This window comes from Mus musculus, chromosome 16 (genome assembly GCF_000001635.26).
Source record: "Mus musculus strain C57BL/6J chromosome 16, GRCm38.p6 C57BL/6J".
Lineage (NCBI taxonomy): Eukaryota > Metazoa > Chordata > Mammalia > Rodentia > Muridae > Mus > Mus musculus.
In genome coordinates this window covers 35,999,477-36,014,599 of record NC_000082.6, presented here as the reverse complement: position 1 = coordinate 36,014,599, position 15,123 = coordinate 35,999,477, and the positions used below count along the sequence as shown (strand labels likewise).

Here is a 15,123-nt window from a genome sequence, read left to right as displayed (position 1 = left end):
TGTGCCACCACGCCCGGCTGCAAATCTGAACTTTTAAAGACGTGCACCTAAACTCTAACCAATTATGAATCACAAAATGATAGAGGACTTTATGTGTCAGTCAGGAAAGGGAGCTATATATGAACACACTACACTTCTTATAAAGTACAGGAGAATGTACAAACAGGGAGATTTGTTTCTCAAGGATTATCATTTTAAGTCTAGAAGACTCTGCCTTATTTTGTTAAGTGTATTAGTTAGTGGGCCTCTACAATCATCTAACAAAAACTAAAAACTGCCGATCTGATGGTGTAACTGGTACTGTTCAACTACACTCATTCCCAGATACTGGGGAGCAACATTTTTATAATTAACAAAATGGCTACCTTCCCTACCTCCCTTTTCCCACAACCCATTTCTAATGATAAACTGCAGTAAACTCCTCTTGTGGTCCCTCTTGGCAGGTTGCTTAGGGGCTCAGGCTCTGTTCTCTGCAGTGTTGGTTGTCTGGATTTCCTTTTTTCTGAGAAAATCTCTCTTTCCTTGCTCTCAGTGTAAACATGATTTTTCAACTGTCTGGCGACTCTGGTCTTAAATGGAGACCAGAATTATAATCCAGGAGGCAGCAAGCAAAACAGAATCTTAATTCAAATAAACACAGGGATTGGCAAAGGTCAAACTGGAGAAGAGAAACTGATAGGACAGAGAAGTACTCTACCTTTTCTGGATTTCTTCCTTCTCCTCTAGAAGAAATTCACCACTGTAAATAAGGATGTAAAGTAAAGAGAAGGATGGAGCAGAAAGAGAGAAAATATCAAGACAAAGCATTAAGACTCAAGAGGCATCTGCAATGGCCTAGCCAATAAGGAGCCAGGGACATGAAATATCATTTATAAAACGCCTCAGTCATGAGTAGACCGAGGTGAGAATTAAGTCTTTCTCCCATCTTGTGATCTACTTGTGATTTAACCAAATTTTATAGCTGTCTGAGCCCTACTTTAGTAAGAACTTAGGGGTTATAGGTATTTGTCAATAATTCAGATATTAAAGGAATCCTGCACATACCAAGGATATACAGCTACTGAACAATCAAAATAGTAGCAAAAGTCTAGCTTTACTCTAAGAATAAAGTAGTATTTTTAGAATTCCAGATACTCAAAAACGGAGCTTGATAGTTGGCCTCTGATACTGTAAAAATGATTCAATCCTAAGGCGGTAAACTCTCTGTACAAAGTTCTCATGGTAAAGTCTGTCAGAACTTTTGGTGTAGGCAGGGGATAAATTAAGACCAGGTCTGATTACTGAGTTTCTGGGACAGTCCATGTTATGTATATCATCTTGAGAAGGCTAACAAGTAGTGTGTCTCTTGTCTTTCTTTGTCTCTCTATCAAAACTTTACACAGTTTGCATAGGATCCTCTCATGCAGACTCCTACTGCTAAAATTCAAATAAGATACAAATTCTGTAAATATCAATTACGACCTACATAGTTTTAACAAACTTATACAAGATAGTTATCACCAATACCACTTTAAACAAACAAGCCTTCATATAGATTATAATAAGTAACTCATAGACAAAAAGGTTTCTAGAAAAAACAAAGTTCTACCACAAGAAATGAAAATATCCGCACCTGCAGTGTACAATTTTCTTTTCGTTTGAGGAACTCCACAAACCTGGCCACTACTCCTGGTGTGTTGATGACTTCATCAATTGGAGGATTAGGTTCTGTTTCCCCATAAAATAAAATAAGAGATCTCAATATAATGACTGTATAGATCAAAGTTAGTCATAATACCCCTCTCTTCATTCCCTGACCATCTCTCATATTAAAATCTATCTCCCCCCCCCCCCAATAAAAACAAAGGTTAAAATTGAGTTTGGTCAAGTTACAGGACAGCTTGTGTGCTACAATAAAGCCCTATGTTTTTATGATTTAATTAGTTAAATGTTGATTTGGAAGGAAGGAGTTTTGGTAACGTGTCCTTTGCTTGGTTCAACATTTTTATCAACACTCAAACACAGCAAACTTGATAAACACTAAAAATATACTAGTTAATATTCTGAATTACAAAAACATTGCATAAAAAAGGAGGAATAAAATTTTGGTTGGTTGGTTGTCAGTATAAGATATAAACCCTAGGCCTTGTGTGCATCGCAAGCAAGCAGTCTATAAATAAGTTACTTCTAAACAGCTGATTGTTTTTAATTATATTTTAAGATGTGGTCCTTCTATGCTGGGGCCTAGCAAACACAGAAGTGGATGCTCACAGTCAGCTATTAGATGGATCACAGGGCCCCCAATGGAGGAGCTAGAGGGATCTGCAATCCTATAGGTGGAACAACAATATGAACTAACCAGTACCCCCCGGAGCTCGTGTCTCTAGCTGCATATGTATCAGAATATGACCTAGTTCGCCATCAGTGGAAAGAGAGGCCCATTGGTCTTGCAAACTTTATATGCCTCAGTACAGGGGAACGCCAGGGCCAAGAAGTGGGAGTGGGTGGGTGGGGGAGGGGGTGGGGGAGCGTGTGGGGGACTTTTGGGATAGCATTGGAAATGTAAATGAAATAAATACCTAATTAAAAAAAATGTGGTCCTTCTATATTACCCAGGTAAGCTTTAAATTCTGAGACTCCCACTTCAACCTCCTAGAGTGGTAGGCAAGTCCACAACCATCTTAACAACTACATATTTTTTGGACCTATTTTAAATTTACTTATTTATTTCTGTTTGTCTCTGTATGGACCCACTGGCATGGCACATGTGTGGTGGTCAGAGAATAACCCACCAGAGTTGGTTCACATCATGTGGGTTCCAGAGATCAAACTCAGGTCAGCAGTCTTGGAGCCCGGTGCCTTTATCAGCCCAGTGGCCTAGCCACTGTAATTGTCTAAAGGCTTTTTTAAAAATTCTGTTATGTTCATTGTCCTGATTAAACTGTCAACTAGACAGAACCTAGAATTTCAACTGAAACACTGCCCACAACAGACTGACCTGTTGGGAGAATATCATGATTGTTAATTGATATATGGGGATCCTGCTCAATGATACACAGCACTGTTCTCTAGGAAGGGAAGGTGGTCCTGAATAGTGTGAGAAGCAAGCTTAGCATAACAAGCCTGCTGCCAGCCAGCAGGTCCCCCATAGCCATGTGCCACACTTTTTTCTTTTTTGAATTGTGTTCTTTGGCATGAAACAGCAAAGCAGGCCTGCCTGCCTTCAACTCCTCCCTTTACTCCTTTCTACAATGAACTGTAGGCTGCAGTGACTTATCCCCCATAAGTGTTGCACATATGAACACTTGATCCTGAGCTAATGACAACTTGAAAGGATTAGGAGGTGTGGCCTTGCTGAGGACAGGCTTTTGAAACGTGAGGTGTAAAACACATCATGTGCTCTCTGCTTCTTCTCTATGGTTTGAGATGGGAGCCCTCAGCTACTACTCTAGTCTCCTGCTGCACACCCTCCCTCCATCATCATGGGTTCATCTGGATCTGTAAGACCCAAACAAGTTCTTCCTAAACAAAGTCTTAGCACAGCAATATAAAAGTAACTAAATCATATAAGCCCTTTGTCCCTAAGTTGCTTTTGATCAAGAAGTTTTGTCAAAACAACAACAAAAACCTAAATCATTTAAAACTACAGTTCCAGAAAAGTTTCTTTGCTAAAAAAGTCAGATACATAACTATGCCATAACCACTACTGTTCTCTCAAACTGACACTGAAATGGAGTCTTCTCAGAAGAAAAAAGCAAATCTCTTGCTATCAATTTCAGTAATAAACACATCTAAAGAAAACATTCTAGTTATTACATTTTAAAGAAGGAACCTGGCAAACAAGAATACATGTAGGAAAGCAATGGTCATAAAATGCCTTTATATGGAAAAACCATGCTAAAAACGGACATGACACAGAATTTTACTAAACTGTCATACTAAATACCACTTCCTTTGTTGTTGTTTTTTAAGCACATTGGTGTTCTGCCTAGAACAGGAGCTACAGATAGTTGTGAGCTGCCATGTGGGTGCTGAGAATTGAACCTGGGTCCTCTAGAAGAGTAGCAAGTGCTCATAACCACTGAGCCACTTCTCCAGTCCTAAATACCACTTCTTTTACGTGACAAATTACAATGGTCAATTTTTTAATACAGTTATCTCAAGATATAAATACTTTTAAGGACCCAGATATAGCTGTCTCTTGTGAGACTATGCCGGGGCCTAGCAAACACAGAAGTGGATGCTCACAGTCAGCTATTGAATGGATCACAGGGCACCCAATGGAGGAGCTAGAGAAAGTACCCAAGGAGCTAAAGGGATCTGCAACCCTATAGGTGGAACAACATTATGAACTAACCAGTACCCCGGAGCTCTTGACTCTAGCTGCATATGTATCAAAAGCTGGCCTAATCGGCCATCAATAGAAAGAGAGGCCCATTGGACTTGCAAACTTTATATGCCTCAGTACAGGGGAACGCCAGGGCCAAAAAGTGGGAGTGGGTGGGTAGGGGAGTGTGGGGGGAGGGTATGGGAGACTTTTGGGATAGCATTGGAAATGTAATTGAGGAAAATACCTAATAAAAAATATTAAAAAAAAGTTAACTGCAAATACTGAGATACATGTATACATATTTCATGTATTATATAGTCTATAAGCACATATAATATATATATTTTCTAATTTATTATTTTCTGTGATTTTTAAGTTTTCTATAATAAACATATTTTTACACTTGGAAAAAATAAATAAATGCTTTTAATAGCATGATTTTAAACAACCATAATTTAATAGTATGGTTCACTATTTATTATCAGCATTTTAATACTGCTCAGAATTATTTTTACCTGCCCAGAGTAACAAGTACTATATACCAATTCATTCTAATTACAATAAAAAGGATTTATCCCATTCCATAAAAAAATCTATACTTAACTTTCAGTGGTAAAATGCTAACACTAAAATCAATAATTACCATTCAAGTAATTTTTTATAAAGAGCAGAGCTTTTCAACTTCATTCAGCATAAGCCATTATTACTTACTATGACAATTCCCAAATGAAAGTAATGTTCCTTTCTGGTAAGATCCCAAAAATAAGGAAGGAAGTATTTCTACTTAAACAACATACTCCAAAGGAAAGCAAAGGGAAAGCCTGTAGAGGAGAGAGTATGGACAAGGAATATATATATATATATTCAAGACTTACCTTTTGAAAGTAGTTTCCTAAACTTCTGTGTTGCAGAGAGCTGCTGCTCTGGGCTATTCGAGAATATCATATCAGTCATGTCAGAGGTGATGACACCCCCCTGGATTATAGACAAAGAGCAAACACAACACAATATTAACTCAGGTCAGTGGAAAGACAACATAAAATGCTATCAAATTAATAATACATTTTCAAAAGTTATACAAGTACACAAAAACCTTTAAATCCAAAACTGCTAAGAGCATACCGACACGACTCTAGTATTAAGAACATCTTTAATCCCAACACTCGGGAGGCAGAGGCAGGCGGATTTCTGAGTTCGAGGCCAGCCTGGTCTACAGAGTGAGTTCCAGGACAGCCAGGGATACACAGAGAAACCCCATCTCAAAAAAGAAGGAAAGGGAAAAAAAGGGGAAAAAAGGGAACAGGGAAAAAAAAGGGAAAAGGGGAAAAAAGGGAAAAGGGAAAAAAAGGGAAAAGGGGGGAAACGGGGGAAAAAGGGAAAAGGGGGGGAAAGGGGGAAAAAGGGAAAAGGTGGGGGAAGGGGGGAAAAGGGGGGAAAAAGGGAGGGAAAAGTGAAAAAAAGGGAAAAGGGAACGGGAAAAAGGGGGGAAAAGGGAAAAAGGGAAAAAGGGAAAAAAAGGGGAAAAGAGAAAAAAGGGAAAAAAGAAAAAGGGAAAAAGAAGGGAAAAAGGGAAAGGGAAGGGAAAGGAAAAAGGGAAAAGGGAAAGGAAAGGGAAGGAAGACAGACCAGCCAGCCAGGAAGGCACTGATAGTAAGAAAGCCATTTAATTAGTAGATACTTAAGAAGACATTATCATTGTTCACGTAGCTCAGCATATGGCTATTATTGCTATCAAAACAAAATACGAAAAATTTAAAGGTTGAATTAGAGAGATGGCTCAACAGTGAAGAGCACTGGCTGCTCTTCCTGAGGACCCAGATTCAAGTCCTAGCGCCCAAAAGGCAGCTCACAAGCACCTCCAGTTCAGAGCCATTCCTCTTCTGGACTCCCTGGGCACCAGGAACCCAAGTAGTGTTTAGGCATACAAACAGACAAAACATTCACATGCATAAAATATAAAAAGTTAAAGTTCTTTTTCATGACCTCTAAATCTAAAGCACCGCCTATGTGTTCTATCGGTCACTTCTGTTCTGTTCTTTTTATATATGAACAGGCAGCATGCACCTCAGGCTGGCCTCACACTCTCTATTTACCCAAGGGTAACCTTGAACTTCTGATCTTGCCACCAATTTCTGAGGGCTGAGCTTATAGTCATGGCCACCAGACCAAATTTATGTGGGACTGGGGATTGAAGGCAAGGCTTTATAGGTAAGTACTCTGCTACCTAAGACATCCCACAGCCCCAGCCTATTTAATCACATACCAAACTCCTATTACTAACAGATAGTTTCCCTAATTATTTGTTAATATCTGGGCTTCCAGATTAGTGCTCCTACCAGAAGCTACAACAAACATTCCATTGAACTTGAAGCTCAGACTTCCCCCTGGTCATTTTGGGCTTCTAATGCCCTTAAACCAACAGGCTAAAAAAGGAATAACAGTGTTAGGAGGGGTGATAGATCCAGATTACCATGGGGAAATTGGATTACCTCTTCACAATGGTGGTAAGCAAGATTATGTCTGGAGTGTAGGAGATCCCTTAGGGCGTCTCTTAATACTACCATGTCCTGTGATTAAAGTCAATGGGAAACTACAACAGCCTAATCCAAGCAGGATGACAAAGGACACAGACCCATCAGGAATGAAGGTATGGGTCAATCCTCCAGGAAAAGAGCCAAGACCTGCTGAGGTGCTGGCTTCTTGATACCCAATAACCCTGTCTTTTGTGTTTATTTTTTCCAACAGATGTATAGAGATATAAAATTGTACAATTAATAGGGTAGCATTAAGTACTTCTATACACATTAATCACTACTACTGATGGTTGGTTGTCATTCAAGAAATGTCCCACTAATACTTAGTAAAGGAGGTTGTAGTGATCTTGCAGAAACCACAGATTCTAACCAGTGCCAAATTAAAAAACTGAGTCTGACTCCTGAACAAGTGTTTAGGGTCTGGAGAGATAGCTCAGCAGTTAAGAGAACTAACTGCTCGTCTGAAGGTCCTAAGTTCAATTCCCAGCAACCACATGGTGGCTCACAACCATCCGTAATGAGATCTGATGCCCTTTTCTGAGGTGTTTAAAGACACTGCAGTGCACTTATGTATAATAAATAAATCTTTGAGTCGGAGAAAGAAGAAAAAGTGTCTGAAGACAGCTACAGTGTACTTACATATAATAAATAAATCCTTAAAAAAAGAAACAAGTGTTTAAGGGACTACTACATGTCTTCATATATGCAAAATATGTACACCTATGTGTACATAATAGTGTTATATACAGTAAACAACTATCTTTTTCTTCCTTTTTATATACCCTCACTTTCAGATTTATATGATGGTATTTAAGTTACAGGACATCAAGAAGAAGAGTGAACATTACATAAAGATTTTTGCATCCTCTCCTAGGAAGAAGGTTGGTTACATAAAAGCTATACCATTTTAGATGAAAGCATGTCTTCCTTATCTTCCTTATCTTTATTTGAAGCTTCATATGGTTTAGGAAAGTATATGTATGCCTAATAAGTAGATTCTGATACTAATTTAAGTGTCAACCAGGTTACCTAGACAAATATTAGTCTAAATGTTACTCTGAAAGTATAGATGTGCTTAATATTTAAATCAGGACATTTGAATAGACCAGATTATGATTGCTTTTCCTCATGTGGGGTGAAATTAATTAGCTACAGGCCTTTTAGACTGAAGTTTTCAGAAAGAAGAGAATTCAGTCTCAGACTACAACAAGACTTCATGAGTTTCCAGCCTGCTGACCTGCCCTCTAAACTATTTGGTTGCCAGCTCCCATCATAAAGTCCCTCCCTCCCTTTCCCAGCCCCTCTCCGTGGTTCTTTCTCTAATAAACTCTGACTAACACATCTAGAACACTGTTCTCTGAAGAGATGACTGAGAAGTTAAGAGCTCTTGCAGAAGCACGCAAGTTCTGGTCTTAGAACGCACATGGGGGCACTCGCAACACTTTTAACTCCCACTCCAGGGAATCCGATGCTCCTTCTGGCCTCCTTAGATACAAGTGTGTACTCACACAGAGAGACGTCTCAAAACCAACACTACTACACTCACTTAGTATCCCTTTTAGTAGTTGGAAAGACAGACTGCCTGTCGGTTTGTCTGTTTTTCAGTGTCACTACGGCTGGCCTTGAACTCAGAGATCTGCCTGCCTGCCCCACCAGAGTGCTGGTGCAGCAGACAGATCTTCTAAAGGTCTGAGAAAGATTTATGGCAAACTGATTAAAATGTTGGCCACAATTTCTATGTTTGAGGAAAATCCAATCCCTCTTGGCCTAGGCAACTGTAACGTTTCTCACATAAGTCTTACCAACAATCCCTTAATACATTCTCATCAAATTAATGTTTGAGATCACCATTTGTGGAGCCTGGATGCAGCTCATTGGCTGAGCTATTTCAGTATACACAAGTTCCTAAGATCATCAATAAGATGCAAAATTGTTCCAATTGTTTTCTAATGAAAACTGGATGGATATAATTATTACTACTCAGTCGGAGATAAATATTAGCATTCTGAAATACTTCCTTAGTTATAGCTAATATATATATACATATACACACACATATATATACATATATACACACATATATGTATGTATGTGTGTCTATATGTGTGTATATATATATATATATATATATATATATAAATATAGTTTAGCGCTCATCCATGTCTTTATTCATTTTTTTATTTTTTTCCACTTATACTTAACAATGACCTTCTATTATGAAAATAGTCTGTCTTCCAAGCTGTGGTCTACATTGAGTTATGTTTTATTTTATAGTATGAATATGGCTTGAATTTATTTTGAGACATATGTACAACTTTGGGCCCATTTTCTTTTCATCTTTCAATTTTAACTGTTTCAGTGTTATATGATCAGAATGGTACATTAGTGAGCCTGTGTTATCTGTGATTTACTTTGGAGTTCTCTCAATTTATTTTTATAAAACAGATATAATTGGTCAGTGTGTCATCACTTCATCTTGAGGTACCAATCTCAACCTAAGCTGCATCATGGACACTTAAGCTTCTCTCTGTTCAGAGTTCATTCACCTCAGATAAGTTTCTTTCTTTTGGTGGGAGGGAGGTTGGGGTAGGGAGGGTTGAGACAGGGTTTCTCTGTGTAGCCCTGGCTGTCCTGGAATTCAGTTTGTAGACCAGGCTGGCCTCAAACTCAGAGATCTACCTGCATCTGCCTCCCACGTGCTAGGGGGTTATTATAGGCATGCACCACCAATTTATATCTAAATTTATATCCAATAAGTTACAAAAACATGAGCTCATAACTATTATTGTCTCATAAGTTCAGGCCTTATCTGCTTCAAGATTTATTTATCAGAATATAAAACTCAAATGCCATTTTACCACAGAAAGCACAGTTCTACAACAATGATATAAAGAAAGAGTACAGTTCCAGTGAAATGGGGTGTAAGCCAGAGACAGGAAAGAAATAGAAGTGCATCATTACCAACTGAAAGGCCAACCTCAACAGTCTACACAAGATGTAATTCTAACCATGCTATCCTGGCACAGGCAAAACTATGGAGAGAATAAAATAATTGGTGGCTTTGGGGGCGGGGTGATAAATAGAGGAGCTTTAAGGCATGATCCTACTAAGAGAGGACCTAAAAGTAAACAAATCCCAGGCTCCAGGTAAGAAGGTATGCTAACAGTGGCCCATTAACTAATGTACCACTCTGATACTTGGGCTAAGGAAGGGAGACGCTATACACGTAGGTAGTCAGAACAGTACAAAGAAATCTTGTACTTTTGGTTTGGTTTGGTTTTTGCTTTTTATTTTTTACTGTTTTGCTGTGAAGCTAAATTTTCTAAAAACTTCACTCTATTAAAAATTCCAGAAGGAATTATATACTCTGTCAATCTAAAAGGAACCTTCTTTTGTTACATAACTGGAGAGCTACACAGTGACATAAAACACAATAGTGTACCACACACCATCATTTGTATAGGAAAAAGGGAAAACATGTGTTTTCTTTCACACAGAGGTTCTCATAAAGAATAAATAATGAGTATTAGTGACTACCAGGAGAAGATATTTGGCGACTGAAATGGCAAAAACTTTAAAAAAAAAAAAAAGCCATATACAGGGCTGAGGTGGCTCAGAGGCAATGCTGTTTGTCTAGCCTGAAAAGGCTGATTAAATCCCCAGCACTACAAAGATGTATTTTATTAAACTGTATTAACAGCTCAAAATAAGGGGCTGAAGAGATGGTTCAGCGGTTAAGAGCACTTGCCTTTCTTGCAAAGTACTTGGGTTCAACTCTTAGCACCAACATGGTGGCTCACAATCACCTATAACTATCTCTAAATCCAAGGAATTCAGCACCTTCTTCCAGCCTCTAGGGACTTCAGGCACACAGATCATCATATGTGCAGGCAAAACTCATATACAAAGGTAATAAATATATCTTTAAAATATATAGACTTGCCATGCAGTAGTGGTCCAGGCCTTTAATCCTAGCACTTGGGAGGCAGAGGAAGATGGATCTCTGTGAGTTTGAGCACAGCCTGCTCAATAGAGTGAGTTCTAGGACAGTCAGAGCTACAGAGAAACCCTGTCTCAAAAAAACAAAAATAAGAAAAAAAAAAAGAAGAAGAAACAGGAAAAAAAAGAGAAAACATATACTAGTTGCTCATTATAAAGGGATCCAATGACATTTTCATAAATACATATTTTATATAATTAAAATTATTTTATTATAATGCCCAGAAGCTCCGCAGATCTTAGTTTCTGTCTAATTTCTGTATCTTTTATGTAGCACCCAAAAAAGTTCCAACAACACTACCTAATGCTTCTGATACAGAATCTAGTTTTCCAAATGCACGTTGGTTCTATTATCACAACTTTGGGGAGGGTGCACGTGCCATAGGTGCGTGTGGAGGTCAGGACAAGAAAGAGGGAAATCAGTGCTCACTTCCACCTCATGAGTCAGAGACTGAACTCAGGTTTGATGGAAAATGCCCTGGAAGTCACGGAGCCACCCCGCCTTTCTGAACTTCCACCTAGGATGTACTTTCTGTACAGCACACACCCTTCACTGTATACATTATCAAGTACAATGAGATGTTTCAACACACGTGTTTTACAGTTTTGTTTTGTTTTTGAAACAGTGGCTATGAGGCCAATGAGGGCCTGGGACTATCCTCCTCCTTCAGATTCCCTAGTACTGTGATTACAGACAGACATCACGAGGCCCAATTAACTTAACCTTTCTATTAAACTGGAAGGAAAAAAACCCACTATCTCTTACCTTCATCACAATACCAAAGAGGTTTTTATTCTCATACTTACTGGTGCCATCTCCATGTTATTTATCTGGGCCTCATGAAAGCCACCATCAGACATAACTTCTTCTTCTGTTTCTTCTTCTGCTGTAGCAACATTTCTTCTCTTGAATAACTGAAAAGTAAAAGAATATTAGTCATATAATTTTAACAAGAGAATTCAACACCTTTTTAATTCTAAAGCTTTGTGCTGCCTTTAGTGTTTCCTGGTGAGAAGACTTCAGACTTCTTTCTTTATAATCTTACAACTGAATCAATTAACTACCACACTATCTATGCCAGTACCCAAGAGCATAAAACTTAACCAAGAGAAACCTAATACTGCATGGCATAAGTAAGATGACGACGACGACAATGATGATGACGTCAACAACCCACATGGATGAAAACAACTTTTTGGGCTCGTTGAGGCCATTTCCCTCAACACTTAGTAAGAAACAGCACAAGGCAGTCTTCTAACAGTTCAAGAAAAAATGACAAAAACACTATTAGAATGATTCAATACTTCATCTTAAAAACCTTCAAGGATAGTATATTGAGGTTTCTAGAGTTGCCAATCTCTAAGAATCAATGACAACAAAGGATGACTATATGAACAGTATCTTTTAAAGTCTCATTAATTTTCTGAGGCAATACTTTATGCTGTCTAAGTCTTCAAAACCTACTACTAAGCTTGTACCACACATCACAATTTGAACTAGCTACAAATTAATTGTAACAACCATACTGGACAATCAGCTCAAAAGTTTAGGAATTCAGGGAGATAAAAGCAGTGTTAGATGCAGCTAGAACCTGAAGCTCTACAGAACACACTTTCAACATTACTGGTTCAGGTGATGTTAACCACCTATGCGACTCGGGATAAGTAATTCATAAAATGCTTAGAATGGAGCTGGGTACTCATGAGATAGAAGCACAGAGATCTTAGTGAGTTCAAGGCCAGCCTGGCCAGCCAGAGCTATACAAGGAGACTACCTTCACAAAAATGCTTAGAATGGTACCTGATACAGCAAATACTCAAGAGTTAACTATTATCCACACTTCAAAATATTAATTGGTTCACTTCACTAATTGAGAGCTGTATAGTCATTTATAACAAAAAGTTATACTAATTTTCCTTGTATAGTCAATAAAATTTGCAAACTAAAAAATGTGACTTTTCTATGATAAGACAGAGAAAAGTGACAGAGTGAGGCTTTTCTATGCGTGTAACCTCAGAAACAAAATCCTGTTGTGGCAGGTGTAGTGGCACACACTTATCCCAGCATACAGGACACAGAGGAAGGCAGAACTGCTCTATGTAGACAAGCCTAATCCAGGGCTATACAGGCTACATAGTCAGGGAAGGAAGGAAGGAAGGAAGGAAGGAAGGAAGGAAGGGAGGGAGGGAGGGAGGGAGGGAGGGAGGGAGGGAGGGAGGGAGGGAGGGGAGGTAAAGGGTAAGGGAAGGAAATAAATTACAAGGAAGGAAAGAAGATGCAGACTCAAAGTTTCCAACATTCAGAAATTAAGCACATCAGAATAGTTTAAAAATAAGAAAAGAGAAATTAAGACCATATAGTTTGTCATCTGATTTCAAAGATGTGAATTGTTAATTATGCCTACCACAATGAATAAATTTTCTTTAAAATATACCAACATTTATCATTATAGACTTCAGAATTGGGGGAAGTATTTAAAAAGAAAATGCACAAAAAAGTGATAGTAGCATTTAGAAACCAGTCTGAAGGAAAACAGTTTCAACATTCTAAGAGAATCTGTTTGAGGGGCTGAAGTTGAAAGACTGACAGGAGTTCAAAGACAGAATCTACACAGTGACTACCAGGCCGGTTAAAGCTATGAGGCAAGACCCCAGTTTCTACATGACCCCTACTCAAAAATCTACTAAACTCCTAACTTTAGCAAAAGGAGGGAGTTAATGCCTCTAGAAAAGCCATTCTCACCTGTGAGTCTCAACCCCTTACACAGGGGTCACCTAAGTCCACAATGAAATAAAAAATACTTATATCATGATTCATAACAGTAGCAAAATGCAGTTATGAAGTAGCAACAAAATAATTATATGGTTAGGGGTCACCACAGCATGAGGAACTGTATTAAAGGATGGCAACATTAGATAGTTGAGAACCACTGCTCTAAAAAACAAATGAGAGTAAGGAGAAAAGGATCATTGTAAGAAAAAGAAGAAATTCCCAGTAAAAAAAATCTCAATACAATAGCTACATAGCAAGTCCACAGGATAAGCAATATTAACTGATCCAAGAGAAAAAAAAATTATGCTGGGGAAGGACCCACCCCACCCCCACAGACACACACACACAAATTAAAGCCAAAAATCTAAAGTTTACAAATACAACAGAAAAGAAAAGTTGTGTTCCCTGAAATTTTACTTCAAAACATTAGGCATTAGAACTGTACAGAGACATGAAGCATCCACAGCACACAGATGGTAGTCACTCAGGTTAAGATATGGGTTTAAGTTCATAAACCCTCAAACTCTGTTTATCTTCAAACTTCTCAAACATTTTGTCACACACAGGAGGCAATGCTCTGTCATGAGACTTCAGTAACACACACAAATGAGAAGCACACCGCACTTTTAGAGGTGACTGACAGCTGGGAACGGAGCATCACAGGCTTACCTGCTCTTCTCTTTTCTGCTTCCGTAACTGCAGTCCTTCTTCCTCCCTCCTCCTGCGCATCTCATCAGGATTCAGAGATTTGTTCTTGTAACTTTTCAGGCGAAAGTTCTCTTTTCCTGGTGTGGACATGATTTCTAGTAGAAAAGAGAGAAAACAGATGAGTTTTAAGAGTTTTATTATTCAATGAGCTCTGCGTTTAACTAACATACATACATACATACATACATACATACATACTATAGGCACACACTCAGGCTCACCAAAAAGGTTATTTTCAAATTTTCTTTCACTTGTTTCTTGGAGAGCGGACCCCAGCACACTATATGGAGGCCAATCAGCCTACACATGGACCTTGGGTTGCCAGGCTTAGTGGCAAGCATCTTACCCCACAGTCCCATTTTATATCTAATAGCTTTATTAAAGTATTCGACTCAGCTGGGTGTGGTGGCGCACACCTTTAATCCCAGCACCCCGGAGGCAGAGGCAGGCAGATTTCTGAGTTCAAGGCCAGCCTGTCTACAAAGTGAGTTTCAGGACAGCCAGGGCTATACAGAGAAACCCTGTCTCGAAAAACAAAAAAAAAAAAAAACAAACAAAAAAAAAAAAAAAATCAACTCAACAGTTCTTACTACATTAATGGGTATGTACAACCATCATCACATTGAACTTGAGTATTTTAGATATTTCATTTAACAGAATCATGTGACATGCAATCTTTTGTTGACAGGCTTCTTTTAGCCTAATGCTTTTTAAGACTGATTTTCACTGTAGCAAATTATCAATATTATATTCTTTTCTATGGCTAACTAATATTCCATTGTATATCTCTATAACAAATC

The 15,123-nt window shown here is 38.5% G+C and overlaps 1 protein-coding gene across 3 annotated transcripts in view; it reads right to left on the bottom strand.

Annotated features, from left to right (window-relative positions):
• Positions 1-15,123, bottom strand: part of Kpna1 (karyopherin (importin) alpha 1) — a 53,849-nt gene that overhangs the window by 22,537 nt on the left and 16,189 nt on the right. For all 3 annotated transcript variants that reach the window (XM_006521814.4, XM_030248989.1, NM_008465.5), the window contains exons 2-5: positions 14,285-14,418; positions 11,650-11,757; positions 5,185-5,284; positions 1,613-1,707 (exon numbers count right to left, since the gene is read on the bottom strand). In XM_006521814.4, the coding sequence (XP_006521877.1) occupies positions 1,613-1,707; positions 5,185-5,284; positions 11,650-11,757; positions 14,285-14,413 (432 nt within the window). In that variant the 5' untranslated portion in view covers positions 14,414-14,418. The remainder of the gene's footprint in view (positions 1-1,612; positions 1,708-5,184; positions 5,285-11,649; positions 11,758-14,284; positions 14,419-15,123) is intronic.